This window comes from Coregonus lavaretus, assembly GCF_964263955.1.
Source record: "Coregonus lavaretus genome assembly, chromosome: 10".
In the NCBI taxonomy this organism is placed as follows: Eukaryota; Metazoa; Chordata; class Actinopteri; order Salmoniformes; family Salmonidae; genus Coregonus; species Coregonus lavaretus.
The window spans coordinates 24,524,705-24,549,445 of NC_139997.1; the positions used below are offsets into that span (position 1 = coordinate 24,524,705).

The window sequence follows — 24,741 nt, forward strand, 5'->3', positions numbered from 1 at the left end:
TCATCTGCTGCTGGAACCTGAGGCACTGAGTGGGACTGGTTGGAGAGTCGGCTTGAGCGTCATGCCAAGGCCAAGTAGGTCTGCAAGGGCTGAAGGCAGTGTAGGGACCAGCACCGGAGTTGAGTCCGGTGTTGGCTGGTCCAGGAGTGACACTAATTGGAGTGTCAGTTGGGGTGCTGGCTCAGGCGCACTGGTGGCTGCAGGTCTGGCTGGCAGTCTGCAGGCAGAGGTGGAGAAAGCTGGAGAGCTGGGGCTTGCTGGTATGGCTGCAGCTCTGGCGACGTCTCGGTTCGCTGGAGCTCTGTTGGTCGTAGGGCAGGCTGCAGCACTGACAACAGCTTTTCTGGCTCAGGTGCTGCTCGTGGTGGCACCGGCTGGGGTGCATGTTGGAGCGGAGCTGGCTGCTGGACCTGCTCAGGCTCCGATGGTGGCCGTTTGACAGGCCGGGTAACTGGCTTGGGAGCTGGTGGGGGTTTTCACTCACTTTGTCCTCCAAACACGACGAGTTGAGTTTTTACCAAAAAGTTATATTTTGGTTTCATCTGACTATATGACATTCTCCCAATCCTCTTCTGGATCATCCAAATGCACTCTAGCAAACTTCAGACGGGCCTGGACATGTACTGGCTTAAGCAGGGGGACACGTCTGGCACTGCAGGATTTGAGTCCCTGGCGGCGTAGTGTGTTACTGATGGTAGGCTTTGTTACTTTGGTCCCAGCTCTCTGCAGGTCATTCACTAGGTCCCCCCGTGTGGTTCTGGGATTTTTGCTCACCGTTCTTGTGATCATTTTGCCCGCAGTTCCTCCTCGATGACCGCATCCGTGATACGCTGGAGCCTCTTCCCTATGCGCTGGAGTCTCCGGAGATCCCGGTCCTCCTATTCTTACGTGCGCGTGCGCCTCATCTGAGGCATGGTATGCGGCATGAACTGCATTCCGTCACTACTGGTCATAGTCCAGGACAATTGCACCTACAGTGGGGAAAAAAAGTATTTAGTCAGCCACCAATTGTGCAAGTTCTCCCACTTAAAAAGATGAGAGAGGCCTGTGAATTTCATCATAGGTACACGTCAACTATGACAGACAAAATTAGAAAAAAAATCCAGAAAATCACATTGTAGGATTTTTTATGAATTTATTTGCAAATGATGGTGGAAAATAAGTATTTGGTCAATAACAAAAGTTTCTCAATACTTTGTTATATACCCTTTGTTGGCAATGACACAGGTCAAACGTTTTCTGTAAGTCTTCACAAGGTTTTCACACACTGTTGCTGGTATTTTGGCCCATTCCTCCATGCAGATCTCCTCTAGAGCAGTGATGTTTTGGGGCTGTCGCTGGGCAACACAGACTTTCAACTCCCTCCAAAGATTTTCTATGGGGTTGAGATCTGGAGACTGGCTAGGCTACTCCAGGACCTTGAAATGCTTCTTACGAAGCCACTCCTTCGTTGCCCGGGCCCGTGTGTTTGGGATCATTGTCATGCTGAAAGACCCAGCCACGTTTCATCTTCAATGCCCTTGCTGATGGAAGGAGGTTTTCACTCAAAATCTCACGATACATGGCCCCATTCATTCTTTCCTTTACACGGATCAGTCGTCCTGGTCCCTTTGCAGAAAAAACAGCCCCAAAGCATGTTTCCACCCCCATGCTTCACAGTAGGTATGGTGTTCTTTGGATGCAACTCAGCATTCTTTGTCCTCCAAACACGACGAGTTGAGTTTTTACCAAAAAGTTCTATTTTGGTTTCATCTGACTATATGACATTCTCCCAATCCTCTTCTGGATCATCCAAATGCACTCTAGCAAACTTCAGACGGGCCTGGACATGTACTGGCTTAAGCAGGGGGACACGTCTGGCACTGCAGGATTTGAGTCCCTGGCGGCGTAGTGTGTTACTGATGGTAGGCTTTGTTACTTTGGTCCCAGCTCTCTGCAGGTCATTCACTAGGTCCCCCCGTGTGGTTCTGGGATTTTTGCTCACCGTTCTTGTGATCATTTTGACCCCACAGGGTGAGATCTTGCGTGGAGCCCCAGATCGAGGGAGATTATCAGTGGTCTTGTATGTCTTCCATTTCCTAATAATTGCTCCAACAGTTGATTTCTTCAAACCAAGCTGCTTACCTATTGCAGATTCAGTCTTCCCAGCCTGGTGCAGGTCTACAATTTTGTTTGTGGTGTCCTTTGACAACTCTTTGGTCTTGGCCATAGTGGAGTTTGGAGTGTGACTGTTTGAGGTTGTGGACAGGTGTCTTTTATACTGATAACAAGTTCAAACAGGTGCCATTAATACAGGTAACGAGTGGAGGACAGAGGAGCCTCTTAAAGAAGAAGTTACAGGTCTGTGAGAGCCAGAAATCTTGCTTGTTTGTAGGTGACCAAATACTTATTTTCCACCATAATTTGCAAATAAATTCATAAAAAATCCTACAATGTGATTTTCTGGATTTTTTTTCTTCTCAATTTGTCTGTCATAGTTGACGTGTACCTATGATGAAATTCACAGGCCTCTCTCATCTTTTTAAGTGGGAGAACTTGCACAATTGGTGGCTGACTAAATACTTTTTTTCCCCACTGTATCTGGGTCGAAGGACCATGAAAAGCCATTGCAAGCCATTGCTATTCAAACAAACACAGAATAGATAGCAAATTGCCAACCTAGCATTTATCCTCAGTTGACCTGGGACTAGTGGTTACTAGGCTTGAATATTACATTCTCGAAGCTTTCGTACGCTGGTGGGCTCTGTTGGCTTCTTTGTCAGCACCGGTAGCTGGAGGCTTTGACGTTTAAAGAGGATGTGTGAATGTCCTGCAGCATTTCCCTCACTAAAAGGTCATGCTTGACTCCCTAATAAGTAGCGAGGTAATGCTTTGTAATGGGCTGGCTGTGAAGGAGGCACATCATGATGATGGGGGGTGAAGTTTCCTCAACTCTGATCTTGGGTCAGTTTTATATTTTCCCCACTAATGGTTAAGGTTAGTATTAGGGGAGGGAAAGCTGATCCTAGATCTGTATCTAGGGGAAACCTCACCCCAGAGCCATCAAGATGATGTGGGGGAGGGTGTCAAAACACCTACCAGCTCACACTCCCTTCAATGACCACACAACCATCCCTTGCTGGAGATAACTGGAGATGTTCCACCATGCTATATTTATCACATATGACTTGAACAGATTTGGAATACATTTTGTAATAATAGAACTGACTATAAAAGCTTTATTGTCACTTGATTGATATTCTGGATTGTATTGTCATATCTGGCCCATCTTCCCTTCTAGTTAGGTGTAAAACTCATATAACACTGTCCTCCACTAACATGAATGATCCACCTGGATAACATTGCTTCGTCACTGCTCAATAACGCCAGGGTCTATCGCCTCCCGTTCACTTTGTATTTGTCTGCCCTTTTCTTTTTCCCCCTTCCGAGTGTCACAGAGGATTTGATTTAACGCCCTCTGTAATGGGAAAATCCTGCTGTTCCTGTGATAAAAGCTTTCAAAGATTATATTGGTTCATTGTCATTCCGCCATCGATCATTGGATGAGTCCCCTCCAGCCTCACTCCATCTTCCATTCATGTCCCTTTTGATATATCAAAGTTGTGGATCAAATCTGTGAGACCATACACTACGAATACATATTCATCATGACACGCAGTGGCAGATATGTCATTTTCCACCGAAGAATGAATCTATTGATTCCTAATGTATCTCAAACTAAAAGGGACTGCTTTTTGAATGTCACACTGTCATGTCCAAATTACTTGAGGAATAGATCCCATTGTTGCATGAAAACCACCTGGCAAGGTTGAAGGTTTTGGGACAATCTTTCAATGCAGCAAGTATCAGGGGTTCTAAAACAAATTAGTTTAGAAAGAAAAGTTAAGAAAAGGGGTTCTTTAAATGTGTGACATTAATTGGTATTAAAGTTCGAAACTAAAGGCAGTGGTGATTTTAGTATGTAAATCTTGGTGGATCAACCTCAACCAATTTTCTTTCCGATGCATGCCAGCAAAGTCACTACATAACATTAAACAATACATGAATTGCACTATAATAGTGACAAACGGTGGCCACAAACTGTTAGGGCCTACATAAAGCTGTCCCGGCAGCAGAGTTTTCCTTTCAGCACCATGGAGTGAATCCTTACCACCGCTACACCTGTCTATCAGCAGAGCCTCATCTGGCAGCCAAACAGTTCATTCAGCCTTATTTACTGCCTATTTAAAAAACATAGCTGATATGGCTGACTTGTTTAAATAAATATGGTTTCTACTGACTCCTTGTGGATTTGTGTAACTCGATAAAAACGTTCTCCTTCAATAATAACGCATGCCGGCATGAGTTTTGACTTTTGAACCATACACACACATTATTACATTTATATTCAATAAATTGATAATGTTTGTTCTTATATCATTAACACTTAGCTCTAAGAATAAGCAAGTGCAAGCAAACGAGCTGCGACGAGGTAGGCCTATTTGTTCAGTACTTTCAAAATGGACACCGACAGAGATGCATAGATGTTAGTTCAGATCAATTCAGCAAGATGTTGAGGCCTTGACTTTACTCTTCTTTAAGTCACCACACACACACACAGAGAAAGAGAGACTGCTAGCCTACCATTTAAAGTATTTTATTAGGTATATGTGGTCTAAAAGGAAGTAAAATACAATCACGAGGACCCACTTTTATAGACAATGTACCGACGCACAGTGCAAACAAAACAACCTTCGCAATATCAACTGGAATTACATGGGTCTATTACTGAACCTTTTGTTGAAAAAAATATATCTGAATGGGAAGAGAATCACTGGCAAACATGGTTACAGACCCAACAACATTATATAGTATCGCCTCCTCGTGAAGAAAACCACATTAGCTAATTATAATACACGAGGTAAGCGAAACAATGAAATGCATAATTCCAACATTGCCTAAAAGGATTAATACGATACTAATGACATAGACCTATATAAGCAATATGACAATTTAGATGTACAAACTATGGCATAAGGCAACGATGAGCGGATAAGAGGCACGCTGTAATTTTGATTTAAAATGAGCGAGCTAAGACGGACGTAGTCGATAGCCTATTTGTTCAGCACTTTTTAAATGGACAGCGACAGAATTCAGAACATTGGCCGTTCTTACAGTATTCTCCCTGTACACCAAGTCAGAAACTGTAGGATAAATAATGGGGGTATTCAAGCAGACAATGAAAGCTCTTACAATATTCGGGGCGGCAGGTAGCTTAGTGGTTAAGAGCGTTGTGCCAGTAACCGAAAGGTCGCTGGTTCTAATCCCCGAGCCAACTAGGTGAAAAATCTGTCGATGTGCCCTTGAGCAAGGCACTTAACCCTAATTGCTCCTGTAAGTCGCTCTGGATAAGAGCGTCTGCTAAATGATTAAAATGTAAAATGTAAATTCGATGATGACATTTTTCTAAAACAGGCTATAGGCTACATTTGCACCACTAAGTCAGAACAGTAGGCTAAGTTCTGAGGGGGAGAGGGCCCAAATTATTAGGGTGAGACACACTACTAACAGCTTACTACCCAACATACACTTAGTATTACTTTCTTAGCTACAGTATACATACAGTATCTCCCTGGCATATTACATAATTTATGCAGCAGCATACAATACATATTTTTGGACTCACCGTTGTTGTGCTGTGCTCAGTCCTTCTTGTGGGCAATCTTTGTCATCAAACTTTGTCATCAAATTCTGTCATTCTCTGGATTTATGGTGCTTTCAAGACAACTGGGAACTCGAGGTTGAATCATGACGTCAGTGATTTTTCAGGTCGGAGCTCTAGAAAGAGGCCCAAGTTCCTGACTTCAAAACCGTTCAAAACGTATTTTCCCAGTTGGAGCTCTTTTTTTTTCCAAGTTCCCAGTTGTCTTGAATGCACTGAAGTCTGAGATTTCCCAGTTCCGAGTTTCTAGTTGTTTTGAACGCGGCAGACGTCATGCTGGATTAACAGCATGGCCAATGTATTCAACCTTTTCTGGCCTATGGTGTTGCGTGTGAATGTTATTCTTTTAAGTTTCGAAAAGAGACCCTTTCAGACAGATGTTTTTAAATCCTTAAACCCAGACTTGGACCACACACGCTCTCCACCGAATAGCAGACAGGGGAAGCAAAATAGTGATTGCTTTGTGACACTCGCAGTTAGTCACTGATTCCTTCCAAACCACTCATTGTTGACGTAGTGTCCCCATGAGTGACAGAACACTGACTAAATCACGGCTCAACTAGAGAATATTACCAATGCCTACGCTCTGTATTTTCGCTGGCTGCCCGCCCCACCACCACAGAAAGCACTGAGCTAGGCTGAAACACCTGCATTTTGGAGCAAGAAAGAGAACATGTTTGTATGCGGCTTTATTAACTCAAGGGTTTTTTATTTTATTTTTACATTGTTTGCAAACTGAATTGTGACACTAATTAATGCCAAAATAAGATGCAAAACAGGCCTAATTATTATTATTTTTAATTATTATTTTTTGCTAAACTGGTGGGGCTCAAAACAGGAGGGGCTCTGCCCCACCTGCCCTGAATGACGGGTCGCCACTGACTAAAGGTAATAATCAAGGTGTAGATTATCCTGACAACAATATTCCCTACTATTTAGCCAAAAAAGTCTCCCATTATGTATTGCAGAGGAAGCCATGGTTTGGCATTTGTCCCGTTGTGCAGGTGGCCTTTCACCCCATCCCAGACATGTCTCCTCTGAATAGTAGCCATGTCGGAATGCTGTTGGCTTGACACCCCTCGTCATGGAATATCACAAATTCCCCTTTCAAATTCTTTTTTAAAATCCTTTTCAAGCCTTGAAACTGCATCCAGTGTCTGTCCTTTGGTTGTTGATTATGTTGTTTTGTTATGGGATGGGATGATAACATGGAAAACAACTTCAAGCTGAAGCTCTTGGCATTGATTAAGCTGTTGACGGTAATAAAAGCACAATGTTTGAGGGCAATTTAAAAACAAAATCTATAACAATATTGTGCTCAAGTAATAGCCTTAACTTTAGCTTTGCCTGAAGACCTACAGTAAATGCTACGTCAATGTTTGGCTCTGTTGTTCAACTGTGAGGGTTTAATCACCTAAAATAAATGGTTCAATCTAAATGTTTGAGTAATATGTATATTCTCATTAAACTCCATGCATCTTTGTTTTGAACATGAGCTCATTTCACTGCTACAGGTCAAATCCAGGCTGCATTGGCAGCATCTAACATGTGTCGTGTTTGTCCCCTCAAGGCTTCTTGGACTCGCCCCGAGACGTACGAGGTATGGTTACTAAACACGTAGCCAGATCCTAGATTCAGTGCTTAACACCTAGCCAGTCTCATAGTAGACTAACCCTGTTCACTACAGAGCATCCTTGTTGGCTTTCTCTCCAAAGTTTCTCCTCAAACTCCCCAAAATCGGGCACCAATACGATTCCAGACTAATGAAGTCAAATTCAGGAATATGAAATGAGACGCTTCCTTTTGAACGTACATTTTTCATTTCATGTTTTGATTGCTAATTTGCGACTTGCCCTCAAGTTCGGTCCCTCCTCATATTGCATTAATTCCTCTCATAACTTTGGTTTCATAACCACTTATTACGAGCACGTCGAAAGTTCCCACAAAGCAGTTTGCCCCAATGCCTTAGAGCAACTTTCTTAGGGTGACAGAGTCCTGTCAAGGGACTGGGGCTAGCCAGGCACCAATGAAAAGCTTAAATTAGCCAACGCTCTGTGCTCTGCCGTGGACCAAGCCCAGCCAATCTAGCTGTGCCTTTTGAAAACACTAACCAGCCAAACTGTAGAATGCACAAATAAAACCCTAAAATAGAGATGCACCTTAATGCTGTCTAATCCACTGCTTGAAAGAAAGAAAGAAAGAAAGAAAGAAAGAAAGAAAGAAAGAAAGAAAGAAAGAAAGAAAGAAAGAAAGAAAGAAAGAAAGAAAGACTATGATTAAAGCTGATAAGATATTTTATAGTAATGTGAGGCCAGATGCCAGACAGAACCAAAACCAATATAAGAATTTAAAAAATGCGCATGCCTTTGTGGTAAATATCCAAGGCATTTGCTCAACCACCGCAATGCCTCTGTCACACAAGGCATAAATGTTTTTGTTTGGTTCAGTGTATTCATCAACATGTGTGCTTTAAATGAATGATTCAGTGGCATATGGATGGTGTGTGATGGGGAAAATAGGATTCCCAGAGCATTAACTCCAGATTAAAACGAGTTAATCATCTTGCAAGCCGTTATAAACCTTTCATGAATCATGAATTTTACAAAAAAAATACTCAAAGTTCAATTCACTGGAAAAAGTAGCTTATTATTAATTCAGGTCTCAGGTGATCAATACTCTAGCATCCAACCGGCCTCCTCCGGACACCTTTTGAGAGAGAAATGAGACGTCCGCCCCCAGCAGGTACGACTGCTTCTGAAGGCTGAGAGAGAAACCAAGCTGTGTTTTTCACTCTTGTACCCGGGCTCAGCTAGCCGTCCTATTTTCCTTGAATTGAGTGGAATGAGAAAAAGGGGTTGGCAGAATTATGCTTCTGCGCTTTTTATTAGAGGAGATAAGAGCCAGACACAGAATTGCATTATGGGGCCACGCTGCAGAGCCTCCCTCTTGCAAAAGCTCCCTCACTCTCTCTCCTGTTTCTCTTGATGTGACAACACAAGAAGAGCTGCACAAGGGGAGGGTGTGACATGAGCCTCGCCAGTGACCGACGCTCACAATGTAAAGCGGTGTGCACACTGCTTATATATGACATTTTCCCCCCGCCTCGGAACACATGTAATGCGATAGGCCCTGCATGTACAACTTACCGCCAATTACTAGGCGAGGGAAGCTGCTCTGTAGACAGCCTTGCATACTAACAGGTTAAGGATTGTGAGGCGGAAACGGGATCGGATCCACGCTCCAAAAAGCCTGTCTGTAATTTAAAGCCCTCAATGCCTTTGGCTCATGACTAATCCATCCTACCTTAAATCGACTTACTGAATAGATTGAATTGCAAAGCCCCAAATGTGCAATACAGACCAAATCCCCTCTGGCCATCGCACAAGTAATTTGTAGACTTAAGAAGACCTCCCAAAGCTGTCACAATGTCATATATAATAAAGAAGTCTGGCTCAGGAACATTGACCAGAAGATCAATTGCTGACTATTTCCCACAACTGGTCCAATGATTAGATTCTCATAATGATGTACATGTGGTCCTCTGTAGCTCAATTGGTAGAGCATGGCGCTTGTAACGCCAGGGTAGTGGGTTCGATCCCCGGGACCACCCATACGTAAAAATTTATGCACGCATGACTGTAAGTCGCTTTGGATAAAAGCGTCTGCTAAATGGCATATTATATATTTTTTATATTATATACATATCGCTGCTATTGATTTAGGAAGACTGTGAGATACATAGACTCTCCAGATAAGTAATGATGCTCCCTTTACTCATTAGATTTGTTAAGGTCAACACACCTATTTTGAGACTGGCATTCTGCTTGCCATGTAATTATTTGCAAGATGGCGTGACTCAGTTTGACATGTATAAGCACACTACTGACACTACGATGTCACGCTCTGGCTCCGGGACTTTGTATGTTGAGCCAGGGTGTGTTCGTTTTGTTGTGTTCTGTTTTGTTGGTTTGTCTATTGGGTTATGTTTCCTTGTTTGGTCAATGACTCCTAAATCGGAGGTAACGAGTGTCAGCTGTCGGCTCGTTATCTCTGATTGGGAGCCATATTTAAACTGTGTGTTTTCACCTTGTGGTTGTGGGTTTTTGTTCCTTGTCAGTCATTGTTACTGTGGACTTTACGTATCGTCTATTGTTTTGGCACTTTAATTAATAAAGTCATGTTCGCTCAACGCGCTGCGCTTTGGTCTACTCCTTTGGAAGACGATCGTGACAGAAAAACCCACCACAAAAGGACCAAGCAGCGTATACAGGAACACCCGCAGGAGAGAACGCTGGTGGATGTCCTCCTCGGCTGGGGACATATTACGCAGGAGGAGGCCGTCCGGTACCGGAGGGCGATGAAGGGGGAGAACCTGGCAGGAGAGGAGCAACGGCGTCAGCAGGGCCATCGTCGGAAGGACGAGAGGCAACCCCAAAACGTTTTTGGGGGGGGCACATGGCTTGGGCGGCTGGGCAGCAGGCGGCTGCTACAGGACGTTTTGGAGAGGTGGTCACCGGGTGTTGGGAGGCAGAAGGCAGGTTGGCAAGGCCTGGAGGTAGAGCGGAACCAACTTCCCGTACTCAGGCATGGCAGCGTGGGACGGGGCAGGTTCCGCGGTATGCGGAGCAGCGTACTGTGCCACGAGTGGTCCGGCACAGTCCTGTACGTCCGGTGCAAGCACCCCGCACGTGTCGTGCGAAGGGGGGGATGCAGCCAGGACGGAGTGTGCCGGATCTACGCTCGAGGTCTCCAGTGCCTCTCCGCGGTCCCGGATATCCTGCTCCCGTATCGCGTGCTGTCATGTCGGTACGGGTTCACAGCCCTGTACGTCCTGTGCGGATGCCTCACGCAGAGTGTGTGAGGGTAGGCATCCAGCCAGGACGGGTGGTGGCCGCTCTTCGCTCCAGGTCTCCTATCCGTCTCCACAGTCCGGTGAGGCCTGTTCCAGCTCCACGCACGAAGCCTACGGTGTGCGTCGCCAGCCCTGTTCAGCCTGTTCCTGCTCCACGCACGAAGTCTACGGTGTGCGTCGCCAGCCCTGTTCAGCCTGTTCCTGCTCCACGCACGAAGCCTACGGTGTGCGTCGCCAGCCCTGTTCAGCCTGTTCCTGCTCCACGCACGAAGCCAAGGGTGCGAGTCGTCAGCCTGGTCCAGCCCGTTCCTGCTACTCGCACCAAGCCAAGGGTGCGAGTCGTCAGCCTGGTTCAGCCCGTTCCTGCTACTCGCACCAAGCCAGGGGTACGAGTCGTCGGCCTGGTCCAGCCCGTTCCTGCTACTCGCACCAAGCCAAGGGTGCGAGTCGTCAGCCTGGTTCAGCCCGTTCCTGCTACTCGCACCAAGCCAAGGGTGCGAGTCGTCAGCCTGGTTCAGCTCGTCCCTGCTACTCGCACCAAGCCAAGGGTGCGAGCCGTCAGCCTGATCCAGCCCATTCCTGCTACTCGCACCAAGCCAGGGATGCGAGTCGTCAGCCTGGTGAGGGTAGTTCCGAATCCACGCATCAAGTCTAGGGTGCGTATCGTCGGCCAGGTCCGGTCCGTTCCTGCCTCACGCGCCAAGCCAGGTGTGTGCGTCGTCAGTCCAAATCCTACCAGCTGGGTCAGATCGGACTGGGGGCGCTACGGGGGGATTGAAGAGGGGTGGTGGTCAAGCCCGGAGCCGGAGCCGCCTCCGAGGAGCAACACCCACCCAGCCCTCCCCTGTTTGGGGTTTTGGAGGCGCGGTCGCAGTCCGCGCCTTTAGGGGGGGGTACTGTCACGCTCTGGCTCCGGGACTTTGTATGTTGAGCCAGGGTGTGTTCGTTTTGTTGTGTTCTGTTTTGGTGGGTTGTCTATTGGGTTATGTTTCCTTGTTTGGTCAATGACTCCCAATCGGAGGTAACGAGTGTCAGCTGTCGGCTCGTTATCTCTGATTGGGAGCCATATTTAAACTGTGTGTTTTCACCTTGTGGTTGTGGGTTTTTGTTCCTTGTCAGTCATTGTTACTGTGGACTTTACGTATCGTCTATTGTTTTGGCACTTTAATTAATAAAGTCATGTTCGCTCAACGCGCTGCGCTTTGGTCTACTCCTTTGGAAGACGATCGTGACATACGAGCATGATAAACATCTCACATCTGTTGACAGCTTATGTAATAGGGTGTCAGCTGGCATGACAAAAAATTGATTAAAACGTGTCACGGAAGAGACTTCTCTTGAATGGTTAAAACTGGTCACATTGGGCCAGTGAGTGGTGCACAGTCAATTAACTTTCATGTTTACCATCATATCAGCATGTGCCATTCATTATCCAACCTGCCCATTAAATTGAGTGTCTGTACCATTCTGATTTTGTAATTGAAATAGCTCTTTATCATAGAGTAATGAAGCAGTCCTTTGCACTTAGGTTTGCACTGAAACTTCAAAATCTGAACATTTTGTCTTATTGGAGCAAGCTTTAGATGTTCAAATAACTACAGATGTAGGATCTTAATTTGATTACCCTGTTGAAGGAGAACTTTAAAACTTGTAGTGTATTTGAAGTTTAAAAAGGCTTCTGATGTTTGTAATTTCCACTTTGATATTTCAGACTTGATTTTCCCTTATGAAAAATGTATCAAACCCTACATAAATGTCCATTAATTATAATATTCCACATAATAATGTACATTTCCTGTTGCTGCAAGATTATTTTCCTGCTGTAGCAAACTGGCTCAAGTTAAGATCCTACGTCTGTATTGGGCCATCAGCTTTTTCAGTTTATTATAATCAGAACAATAATACCCTCTATTACCTTATTTCTATTCAGGCTCATAAGACACAGGAGCAGATGCTTGCTCTAACATTCCCTTAACACAAGATTAATGTTGCCCTTTGAGAAGGTTATAGGACACCCCTCAGATCCTTAGCGCGCTCAGTTTTTAAAGTGCTGCACAGCCATTGTCACTACACAGAGAACAAAACACAATAGGGAGGGATTGTTGGATTGTTCACAGTATCTAGCACTGTGTAAGGACGGTTTTATAGACTTGCCAAAGATTGAATTGAATTTTCTGCCTAACAAATGGAATAGGGACCAGTAAGTTTCAACGTTAACAAGTTCCAGATGCACAGTTAGGGCTTTTTGTTTGATCAGATTACAGTCACTTCAGTCAGCTAACGGTACGTAGCACAGAGCAGTGCACGATTACCATCAGAGAGATGCACAGGTAAGAGAGAATCAAATCGTGTTCAAGCTCATTTCACACATTCAAATGTTTTATGAATATGAAGATGGGAGAGAGAAAAAATACGTCCCGAATAATGAACACAGGCAATCTGCTCCGAAAACCAGATAGCATCACAATACACAATTGATAAGATTGTAGGGACTAGTGGTTAGCTAGAGTCTGGCTAGTGAGTAATCAGGTTGTTAGTTCAGTGTTGTTAGTTCAGGGATGTTCAGTGTTAGTGCAGTAATTAGCTATAAGAAAGGGTGCTTTGTCTCGAGCAACGCTCTCTACCTCCTAGATTAAACCCAACCAGATTGCAGAATCGGGACAGTATGTACACATAGGATGATGCCGGTATCGACGCGTACAGTACTCAAAACTCTTAATTGGGAAGACCACGCAATGGGGAGGGGGGTCAAATATAAAATCTTGATCTATTATTGAAATAATGGAAAAGCTGAAGTGTGTGAAATGCTGTTTATAAAATAGTCCTATAGAGTTAGTAGCTTAGCAAGTAGATGTATTTCTGCCCATTGGTGTGAGGCTGTGTGTAGCCCAAAAGAAGCTGGAAGAAAAGCGGTTAATGGATTTTTTTCCGGCCATGCTTTTAGAACCTGCTGCATTGATGTGCTCCATTATTAATGTGTTTGGTTCTCCCGCCACCTCCTGCAAAGCAGCCTACAAAAAAATATATATATCTCTGTCTCAGTCCGGTGGAAGCTTGCCATCTTTATTTGGCAGCATTTTGTTAAGGAATTAAGTAAAGAAAGACAAATCTATTAAAAGTCAATTCTATCCAAATCCGACATGTGCACAGAAAAAAAGAATAACAAATTATAAAACAGAGGAAGGTTACACCTTGATTGGTCAAAGAGTAATCCCAAAACATGAAATGGTCAAAGTGTTAATTGTGGTTCTTCTCTTTTCTTCCTCGTAGAGTCTTGATGGGAATGTTGTTGTGCGTAGTCACGCACGGGTGTCCTCTCTCACCTTGAAGTATGTCCAGTACACCGATGGCGGCCACTACCTCTGCACCGCCCGCAACTCCATCGGTCAGGACCAGCAGACCATGTACCTGGAAGTGCGCTGTAAGACACTTATCTGTCTCTATTAGCTTGTTGTCACCCCTTTTTCACATCACATTTCACTTATATCACTTTTTACCTGTATCTTCAAATGTTCCATGAGTTGTCACTACTATTTGCGAATAGCAATTTTTGACTAAATCGAAGAGATTGTCTTAGAGAGTGATAGTCCAAAGAATTATAGATCAAAAGTTACCAAAAGACACATACTTCTTGAATTTGACACAAATTTAACCCAGAAGCCATTGACCCAATGACCTTGACTCACTGATTCTTCCTTTATGCTGTGTCAGTAGATTTCAATGGATTGTTCAGTATCTAGCACTGTGTAAGGATTGCTTTGTAGACTTGCCAAAGATTTAATTAAATGTTCTGCCTAACAAATTGAATAGGGGCCAGTAAGTTTCAATGTTAACAAGTTCCAGACGCACAGTTACAGTAGGGCTTTTTGTTTGATCAGATTACAGTCAAATCAGCCAGCTAACGGTACGTAGCACAGAGCTGTGCACCATTAACATCAGAGAGATGCACAGGCAAGAGAGAGCCAAATCGTGCTTAATCTCATTTCGCACATTCAAATGTTACATGAAAATGAAGAAGGGAGAGAGAATGAAAAAATTTACAGAATAATGAACGTTTAATTAGAAGAATTTCCCTTGCCCCCAAAACGCAGGCAATCTGCTCCGAAAATCAGATGACATCACAATACACAATTGATAGTATTGTAGGGACTAGCGGTTAGCTGGAGTCTGGCTAGTGAGTAATCAGATTGTTAGTTCAGTGTTAGTTCAGCTTTGTCTCGAGCAAAGCTCTCTCTCTCCTAGATTAAACCCAACCAGATTGCAGAATCAGGACAGCATCTACACATAGGATGATACCGGTATCGACACGTACAGTACTCAAAACGCTCAATTGAGACACTCAATTCACATTATCTGTAGTATGCGGCGTGTGTTTGTGCTACTCATGTGCTGATAGAACATTTTTTATGTATTTTCTGTTTGGTCTTGGCCCTTTCGGTGTATGTTGGTCTGTTTGGTATGAATATCTTATGAAAACAATGATTGTTTTAGCTCTCCTCTCGCTAAGAGCAGGGTTTATTTTGAGAAATCCATTTAGCTGTAATTGAACAGCGGGGTCGTGGGCCTGGGCTCGTTGCAGAGTCAGAGAGGGAACAAGGCCTTATTGGTGGAGCAGGGATGGAGAATCTGCCGATTCAGCGATATCCATCAATCCCAAAAGCTGGGGACCACAATACTATCAAGAGCCCAGTTTCAGACGTCGGAATCAAGGCCTAGCAGTGTCAGGGGAGGCCTCAGTATCAAGGACATATGAGAGAGAAGCACAATATTTTACACAGCTTATGTGGGGCCAGGGAAGCCCAGGGTTACTTTCTTACAATATTAAACATGATTAACTTAAACAGTTTTGGGGTGTGTGGTAGATCAATAAATGGTGATACCTTTAATAGCAGTGGTGGTGTTGTGGTAGTGACGGGAGAGTCTGTGGCGCTCAGTAAACAGTACTGAATTGGTTACAGCAGGTGTGTAGAGTAGCAATAGGTGAAAGTGAGTGCAGTCCACACACCACAGTACTGAGTTTTTTACTGAACACTGGTTGATCTATGCTTGCCATGTGACATTGAAGGCAAAACAAAGAACCATAAACATAAAACAACAAATAAGAATAAAATACAAGTCTTTCTTACACGGCAGCTTATTTACTATTCACATTGGTGTCCATAAACACAAATTTCATAATAAAACAAATTGATATTGTAGTGGTGACTGGAATGAAGATTCAGCCTCTTGTCTTATCTAGCGTTATTTTTACACAGTTGCTGGCTCATCACTTTTACCCCTGAATGCAACTTACCACAGCAGCCTTTATGATTGTAGTTCATGATGTAGCACAACGTTACTATGCTCACCAAATGATATATACAGCCTTATGTCCTCATAGAAAGATAAAAAACAGAATGGGCAACTTTTTGAGTGTTAAACTTTTTATTTATAGTGCTTAAACCTAGGTATTGTGGCAGATGTATCCAGAAATAAACAATATAAAAACCACACCCTGAATAATATAGTATTATAGTTTTCTATAGTATTCAGTATAGTGTTTCAGCTATGTACAGATGTTATGTCTGTGGTGGATGGTTTGTTATGTTTGGTGCAGTATGTTTGTAAGCAGAAGTTTGTATGTCGACCTTCCGGTGCCCCCCCCCCCCCCCCCCCCGTGTCGTTGCAGATGCTCCCAAGATCCAGGGCTCGGTGGCGGTCTACACCTGGGAAGGGAACGCAGCCAACATCAGCTGTGAGGTGCTGGCTCATCCGGGAGCCTCAGTGGTGTGGTTCAGAGATGGCCAGCAGCAGCCTAGCACTAACACCACCAACGTCAAGATCTACAACACACCAGCCGTCAGCTACCTCGAGGTATGGTACAATAGGGATATGAGGGCCCCAAAAGTGTGTGAATGTACAGTATGTGATGAATGATATCGCATTTTTAAGAATGCACTCCATACAATGTAATGCCAAACATTCTGTGGTTCCTGCATAACTCCCTTGCACTGCATGCAGTGATACAGTAACAGGTTTTCTGAAAGCTTAATTTGAGCTGTAATCCAACCAAAGTAGAGCACCCATTTAACATACTGAAACTTCCTAATGATAGCAGGGAGTAATTAACTGCTCAAATCGTGAGACATGTACTTAGGCTGACAAATTAAGTATGACAGTAATGTTAGCTCACAATTAACTGTCAGTGAAATGATAGCACACGGATGTTATATCACCATAATACACCGTGGCTATTTTGTATCCCTGGAGATAGAATAATTGTGTTGCAATGTTAATATTAATTGATGGCATAATTCTTTCTGAGGTACTATAGAGATGCTTTTATGTAAAGTGAAATACATTAATACGACTGGATTTATACTAGTATGTGTTTTTTTCCTGAACCATTTTGGTTTAAGTGCTTTTCTCAAGGACGTAACAGCAGTAGTTGCAGTCCTCCTGGGATTGACAACTACCTGTTGGGTTATACAATTACCAGATGTTAAAACACAATTCACCTAAGGCAAGCCCGAACTGGGTAACCCCAGCAGCACATATGTGACTACATTTCCCAATTGAGTCTTATGTACCATTTCCAAGATTGGCTTTTCTGTACATTTTATAAAAGTACAGACTCAGAGCTTCAAAATTGTATATCATACACTGCAGTTGGGGGGAAATGGGAAAGTTATGCTTATTTGAAATGTGATAAACTTGTTATTCCACCTTGTAGACAAGTACCAGAAAATCCCCTTGAAAGTTTTTTACACTTGCTCAAAAGCTATTTTTTTACTACGCCCATTTCGGCATCGTTCACACCCTTTTAAGCCTTAGCCCCACCCATCTCTTTAAGTATTCACTTGAGGCCATGTGCTAAATTGAGTGATTACGGTAGTGTAGTAAACAAGTGGTGAAAGTAATAGCCTACTATAAGGAAAATCTCTAGGTAAAAATACACTTTATCTAGTCCTTGGCCTATATCCTAACATGTTGTTCTTCACATTGTCTCTCACATTATGGGCGGCAGGTAGCTTAGTGGGTAAGAGCGTTGTGCCAGTAACCGAAAGGTCGCTGGTTCTAATCCCCGAGCCGACTATGTGAAAAATCTGTCGATGTGCCCTTAAGCAAGGCACTTAACCCTAATTGCTCCTGTAAGTCGCTCTGGATAAGAGCGTCTGCTAAATGACTAAAATGTAAATGTAAATGTCTCTGGTAAACACACTAAATATCAAAACAAACCACCCCCAGATACAGTACCAGTCAAAAGTTTGGACACACCAACTCATTCAAGGGTTTTTCTTAATTTTTACTGTTTTCTACATTGTATAATAATAATGAAGACCTCAAAACTATGAAATAACACATATGGAATCATGTAGTAACCAAAAAAGTGTTCTTCAAAGTAGCCACCCTTTGCCTTGATGACAGCTTTGCACACTGTTGGCATTCTCTCAACCAGTTTCATGAGGTAGTCACCTGGAATGCATTTCAATTCTTAAATCACAAATGATGACCACCCAATTGGTACAAAGAATCATGATATCTTTCTGTCAGGTAAGCCCACTTTGCAGTTAACATTTAATTGAGAATTATTTTGCGGAAAGACTTTCTGTCTACCCACAAGACGGTTATCATTACTAGCATTCCTAACTGGCTACATACTGAGTGATATATAAATGCCTGCACCAAACAGACAGAAAGGGGCAACTGGCAATATTGCTGGAATTAATTGGCCGATTTTTTAAAGTTAGGCTTTTTAAGCCAGTAATGGCTAACCAGGTGTGGGGTATTATCAATGTGGCTTTGGTTGGATAGTAGCCAGGAGTTTGTTAATGAAAGTTTGCGATGGGACAAATGAAGAAAATGCATGTACTTTCAGAATTGTTTGGCGAGCCACTCATATGTGGGCTGCGAGCTACTGGTAGCTCACGATCTACCTGTTGGAGACTCCTGCCTGTTATAGACAGTAGCCTGTGGCATGGCAGAACAATCAGGACCCATCTCTCGACATGACCAGCCCCTCCATTAGGCCAGGAAGGATCCTTTGTTTCTCTGTGAGAAATAAACTAGGCTAACTATTTAACATTTGAAATTAATATTTACAGATCACCTACGAGTTTATTATTAAGACACATGAAAGTTCACATGTTCAAGGCACATGAAAGTTCACATGGGGGGAAAAAGCATTTGGATGAAAAAAACATTTTTTTTTTTTTTACGTCTCACATTTTCTTTTTAAACTTAACATTTTCACATGTTAAGTTTAAATTTCACATTTATTTCATTTGGAGTTCACATGTTAACACCACATTTTCACGTGAGAAGAAAAACATGTTTTCACCACACGTGAATTGCAGTTGCACATGTGAAATTTGCTGTTTCACATGTTAAGAACTTTCACATGTAAAAATCAGAAATGCAGTTTCACATGTGAAAAACTTTCTCATCTGAAAATTTCACGTTCACATGTGGAATTGCAAATTCACATGTGAAAATCAATCTTATGTGAAAATCTAATTTGCAGTTTCACATGTAAGAAAACTCCACATGTGAAATCTCACTTTCACAACTCCACATATGAAATCTCACTTTCACATGTGGAATTGCAAGTTCACACGTTGTGGTGAAATACTGTTATTCTCCTCACATGTGAAAAGGTGGTGTTAACATATTGCAGTAGCAATGTTTCCACATATGGAATTGCAAATTGTAATGTCATTTTGTTAAAAGGTAACTTAACCTACCTGAGTATAATAATTCAAGTGTGTTAAAAATGATTATTTTGTATTTCTGAGCCATCCATTCAGAGTGTTACTGCTGCAGACACACGCCTCTTTTCTTCATACATTGATCAGTGACCGTTGGAAGAAGCCCAGTGAAAAGAACCGAAAAGCTAGCGCTCCGTTTACTTATTAATCCTTTTTAACATGTTAAAATTTGCGCTGTCTGCCTCCCGAGTGGCACAGCGGTCTAAGGCACAGCATCATAGTGCTTGAGGCATCAATACAGACCCGGGTTCGATCCCAGGCTGTGTCACACCCGGCCGTGACACAGCACAATTGGCCCAGCATCGTCCGGGTTAGGGGAGGGTTTGGCCGGCCGGGATTTCTTTGTCCCATCGCACTCTAGCGGCTCCTTGTGGCGGGCCGGGCACCTACAAGCTCACTTCGGTCGCCAGCTGGATGGTGTTTCCTCCAACACATCGGTGCGGCTGGCTTCCGGGTTAAGTGAGCAGTGTGTCAAGAAGCAGTGTGGCTTGACAAGGTCGTGTTTCGGAAGACGCATGGCTCTCGACCTTCACCTCTCCCGAGTCCGTAGGGGAGTTGCAGCGATAGGAAAAGACTGTAACTACCAATTGTATATCACAAAATTGGGGAGAAAAAGGGCTAAAAAAAATAAAAATATTGCGCTGTCAGTTAATCAAGTTAACTCAAGTTAACTTTTTATAATTGTAGTGCACACATTATTTTTTTATCGCATTGTCTGAAAGCGTTCAACATACATAATCTATACAGCTAAAAATTAACAATGCGATGTCAAAACAAGTTGACTTTGAGGTTAAAGAAAGTGTGTTTATCAATTCACCAGATTTTGCTAACTGTTACTTTGGACAAAATCACAACGGCAATATTCTTGTAATGCTTTTTGTATTAAAAAAAATCGTAAATTACAGCTCAATTTGAGCTAATTATGAATTTGCGATTAATTGTGATTAATCACAGCAAATCCTGCGATAAACTCGATTACATTTGAATCACTTGACAGCCCTAGTTGACATTAAAATATGAAAAGATACGTGAAAGTTTAGCGGACATGCGTCAGTCATGGTTGCTCGTGGTCACGTGATGAGGTAGCCCCGCCTGCAACTTAAACATTAGTGTTGGCCCTCTTGGTCAGGTGGTCAAGACATGGCACAGATAGGACAATGAGACAGATATTTCACCGGATGTATAAATGTGAAGCATCCGCTTGGTGTTTCCACTCACTACCAAATATGATAGAGAGAGGAAGCCCAGTGGCTGGCAGTGGGAGAAGATGGAAGGAGATGGATTTTGACCGACATTCTGCAAGTTTTATCATCGATGAAACATTTGATCTCAATACAGTTTTTTGTTCCCAAAACTAGAATCTGCTATGAACAAAGTGGACTAAGTTTTGTAGACTTTACCCTTTGCCAAAGTTGTTAAAAATTATGTTGTTTAGAAGGAGTGCAAAGGTGAATTGAGTTATTGCACACGCGCACTTCACGGAGTAGGCGTTCTCACTAGCTCGTGCTTGGCTCTGCCCACCCCCTTGCTTGTTCTGCCCACTATGACTAATTTGTTCCCATTGGAAATGACAGGCTGTAGTCTATCTTGGTTTAGTTGGTTTAAATCTTTGACATTGGCGTCTCCCGTGGGAGACCCGGGTTCTAATCTCGCCATTTATAAAAGCACATGTGAAACTTGTGAAATGTTTGGAAACCACAGTCAATAGCTGCATCCCAAATGGCACCCTATTCCCTATATAGTTCACTACTCTTGACCAGAGCCCAAGAGTCTAAGTAATGCATTATAATGGGAATAGGATGCCATTTGGTGCGCAACCATTGAGTCTGTTCCCAGGACCTGGGCAGACACAGTCAGCATGCATGACCTGCTGTGCTGAATCTCGGGCAGTGAGTGAGCCCATCCAAAATTCCCCTGAACCCAGAATGCTCTCTGTGGCAAAGAGGCCTGTATGACCCGCTGGCACATTTATCCTAAGATTCCTGGTTAATGGTGCCACCAGAGGGGCCCACCACCCCTGTTACTCAATAATTATCGAACAAGACGTGTGCCAGCGGTGAGGAACAAAGAGCACTGCTAGCACCATGGCGATGAGATCCTCAGTAATCAACAAGACCATCTTTGGTAAATCAGATCACTGAAGGAAGAACATGTTGTTGATGCAGAAGTGTTTTTTTTTCTTCTTCCAGGTCACCCCAGATTCCCAGAATGACTTTGGAAGCTACAACTGCACAGCCACCAACATGATCGGAACAGAGTCCAAGGAGTTCCTCCTGATCCAAGCAGGTCAGTCAACATGGCTTACTCTGTGATACTGTACACAGTGATTTCCCTTATTCAGATGATTCATATGTATTCATTATTAAAACATTTGATTGCGAATTCATTATGATACTGTATAGCTGAACAAAGATGGCAATAGAAAGTTTGTATTTAAATTGAAATGGAAGGTAAATGCCATGCATATAGTACAGCCACACAGTGTCGTTACCACACCTCAAGCAGTCTCAACCAATTATTTCTGGAACAGTTCAGCGGAGGCCCATCGTGAAGTTGGTCTCGATTTTACTTCAGAAACCACAAGTATTTTTCTGTGTCAGTTTCATACATCACATCTGGAGGTCAACATAGTGTTTTTAGCTTCAAGATCAGTTGAAGTGCCATTGTGATAAAAACATAATGGGTATAATTTCCAGGGCGTTGAGTACAAATTTAAGGCTGCTATTTTGGTGGACTATAAAGCAGTGCAGACGTCAAGGGTAGTTGGCCAAGTGTTATTTTAGTAATCTGCAACACAGTGGTGACTGGCACTTTAACACATTTGTTAGTAAAGTGGTGCTGTGCTTGTGAGTGCACCAAATGGGAGAACCATTCGTACATTTTGTAAGCTAGTTGTAAAAAAGATTTGGCTGTTACAATTGTTGCCCTGTGTCCAGTGCCAGTAAACCATGTGCGTCTCAGAATATCACCCCAACATGTTCTTGCCAATAGAATTTGGAAGATGTAATTTGGATCATTCCCTTGCAGTTGAGACATCATTTCACATGTAGCTCCCGTCGCCTGTAGTGTCATTCGACTTCCAAAACCTTAAAACCGTGATTGGCTGATCTCTTCATATATGGCCCTTTGATTGGATGAATCCGGCACATTTCTCTTTATATGATTGGTTGAATCTTTGAAATCCTTGAGTCTGATTGGCTACACATCCTGTGGGTCTCGAGGGCCAGGATTTAACCTGAATGTTTCCGTGGTGTTGTGTAGATGTGCCGTCGGCACCCGCCATCGAGCGAGTGGAGCCCTTCTCCAGCACCGCCGTTGTGGAGTTTGAGGAGCCCGATGCCAGCGGCGGCGTTGCTATCCTCAAGTACCGGGCCGAGTGGCGCATGCAGGGTGAAGACTGGGCCGGCAGAGAGTACGACGCAGAGGATGGTGAGTCATACACAAACATACACACACATAGACAGACACACTGAGCAGTTTATCAAAGCATGCCAGATGGTTGAAATGTGAATGTCAGCCTTCAGTTCTGAATAAGGCCCGTTTGTAGAAACATAGCCTAGTGCCAGAGCATTATTAATACCTTTCATATTGAGTCTTGGTCAGTGTTTTCTTGGAAGAGACAAATCCATCTCAATGGGATAAATAACATGTCAATAAAATATCAAAACCTATGTAGGATATTGGGGTGGATATTAGAATTTGATTGTCAGCACAGTGATTCAGCCGAAATGATGACATACACAACGACACACTAAATAACAAATCTGTCAGGGGCTGACAGGCCCTCAGATATCTCCTTCCTGTAGAGTATATGTGGCACTGTGTCTATCTGTCGGTCTGTCTGTCTGTCTTACGCTCACATGGGATATGTCAGCAGATTGTTGACAGGCTGTTCTGTCAGCCTTGAGCCCAGCCTGACACACACACACACACACACACACACACACACACACACAAAAGAGCCAGCTGGCACACACACACACACACAAACACACACACACACACACACACACACAGGAATCCCTTCGAGCACAGAATCACACAAACTAAAATCAACTTGGTTCACACACAAGTTACTGCAATTCTGCAGACACACACAGTGAAAGGCCTGCTGACGAATGCAAGCAGATACCTACTCATGAACTAGAAAATACACACATACACACACAGAAACAAACACAACCAACCTTAACATACCCCCCCCCCCCCCCCCACACACACACACACACACACACAGGGTCAAGCAATACACCTCGCCACACACTCACTCAAACAGACGAGGGCCAGCTCATACACAAAAAAGAGTTGTGCCAACAAACCCCCTCTCCGATCACTCTCTTCACCACCACACTGACTTGCTCCTTGAAAGAGAGGAGATCACAATAACAGCCAGCACTCTGTCCTGTCCTCTGCTCCTTTTAGCACAGGCCCTACCATCGCATCACTCATCCTAGAGCCATCCAAGACATGGGCTTCATCAGCCAGCCGGGTGACTGGAGCCATGGCGAATAGCTTTAATGGAGCTTTCATAAAAACCCTTTTTCTTCCGACAGGCCTGAGCATGATCACCATCGTTGGCCTGAAGCCCGAGACCATCTACGAGGTCAAGATGTCCGCCATCAACGGCAAGGGCGAGGGCGAGAGCAGCCCTCCCCTGAACTTCAAGACTGAGCCAGTCCGTAAGTGCTTCTCTCCTTCCCTGTACCCTCCTGCTGCCTCCCTCCTTCCCTGTTCCCTCCTGCAGAGAGATAGCACGCACCTGACCGTTATGCTTTTCCTCCCCATCACCACCTAGTAAAGTCTAGCCATCCAGCCATGACCACCTATCCCCCCCCCCCAAGCCCCCTGCACCAAAAGCATAATGCATCCCCCTTCCGATCTCTCAGATGGACCAGCCACTCTGCTCCTGGGATGCATTGCCAACTGACCCCAGCCTGTGTGTCTGTTTGCATAGAAGGGTTGGGGAAGGAGGGCTAGGGACCTAGTGCTTCAGATAATAGGGGGTGAAAGGGGGGTGCCATCCACGTTGCTGTCCTCCCCCCTCCCTTTCACTGCTCCTTGTGACCGTGGTGTCTGTGTGTGTTTGTCACACACACATACATCACACACATAGGCCTACAGTGTTTTATGCTGTGCTGGAGTATTTTGTGCTTCTGCTCATGGGATGTTGTTGTTTCTAGAGAGCTAGACAGACCCTGTTTTGCCCCCTTCCCTGGCCCTATATACCACCCCTCCCACCCTCTTTGCTACCTGCAGAAAACGTCTCGTCTCTGTGTCTGTGTGTCTGCATTCTGTCGACACAACTCAAACTTTTTCCACAACATTTTTCGGTTCTTCATGAGGACAACTGTAAAAGTTATCAGAGCATAATCCTTTGTCATTTTGAGATTTTCTCTCGACAGATATTTGATGGCTCAATGAATGATACTACCTAATAATTG

The 24,741-nt window shown here is 43.9% G+C and overlaps 1 protein-coding gene across 2 annotated transcripts in view; it reads left to right on the plus strand.

Annotated features, from left to right (window-relative positions):
• The window catches only part of LOC311136459 (neural cell adhesion molecule 1-like), a 339,193-nt gene that overhangs the window by 262,402 nt on the left and 52,050 nt on the right, over positions 1-24,741 (plus strand). For both annotated transcript variants that reach the window (XM_084170595.1, XM_084170594.1), the window contains exons 9-13: positions 13,824-13,974; positions 16,222-16,406; positions 21,490-21,586; positions 22,562-22,729; positions 23,854-23,979. In XM_084170595.1, coding sequence (XP_084026721.1) covers positions 13,824-13,974; positions 16,222-16,406; positions 21,490-21,586; positions 22,562-22,729; positions 23,854-23,979 — 727 coding nt within the window. The remainder of the gene's footprint in view (positions 1-13,823; positions 13,975-16,221; positions 16,407-21,489; positions 21,587-22,561; positions 22,730-23,853; positions 23,980-24,741) is intronic.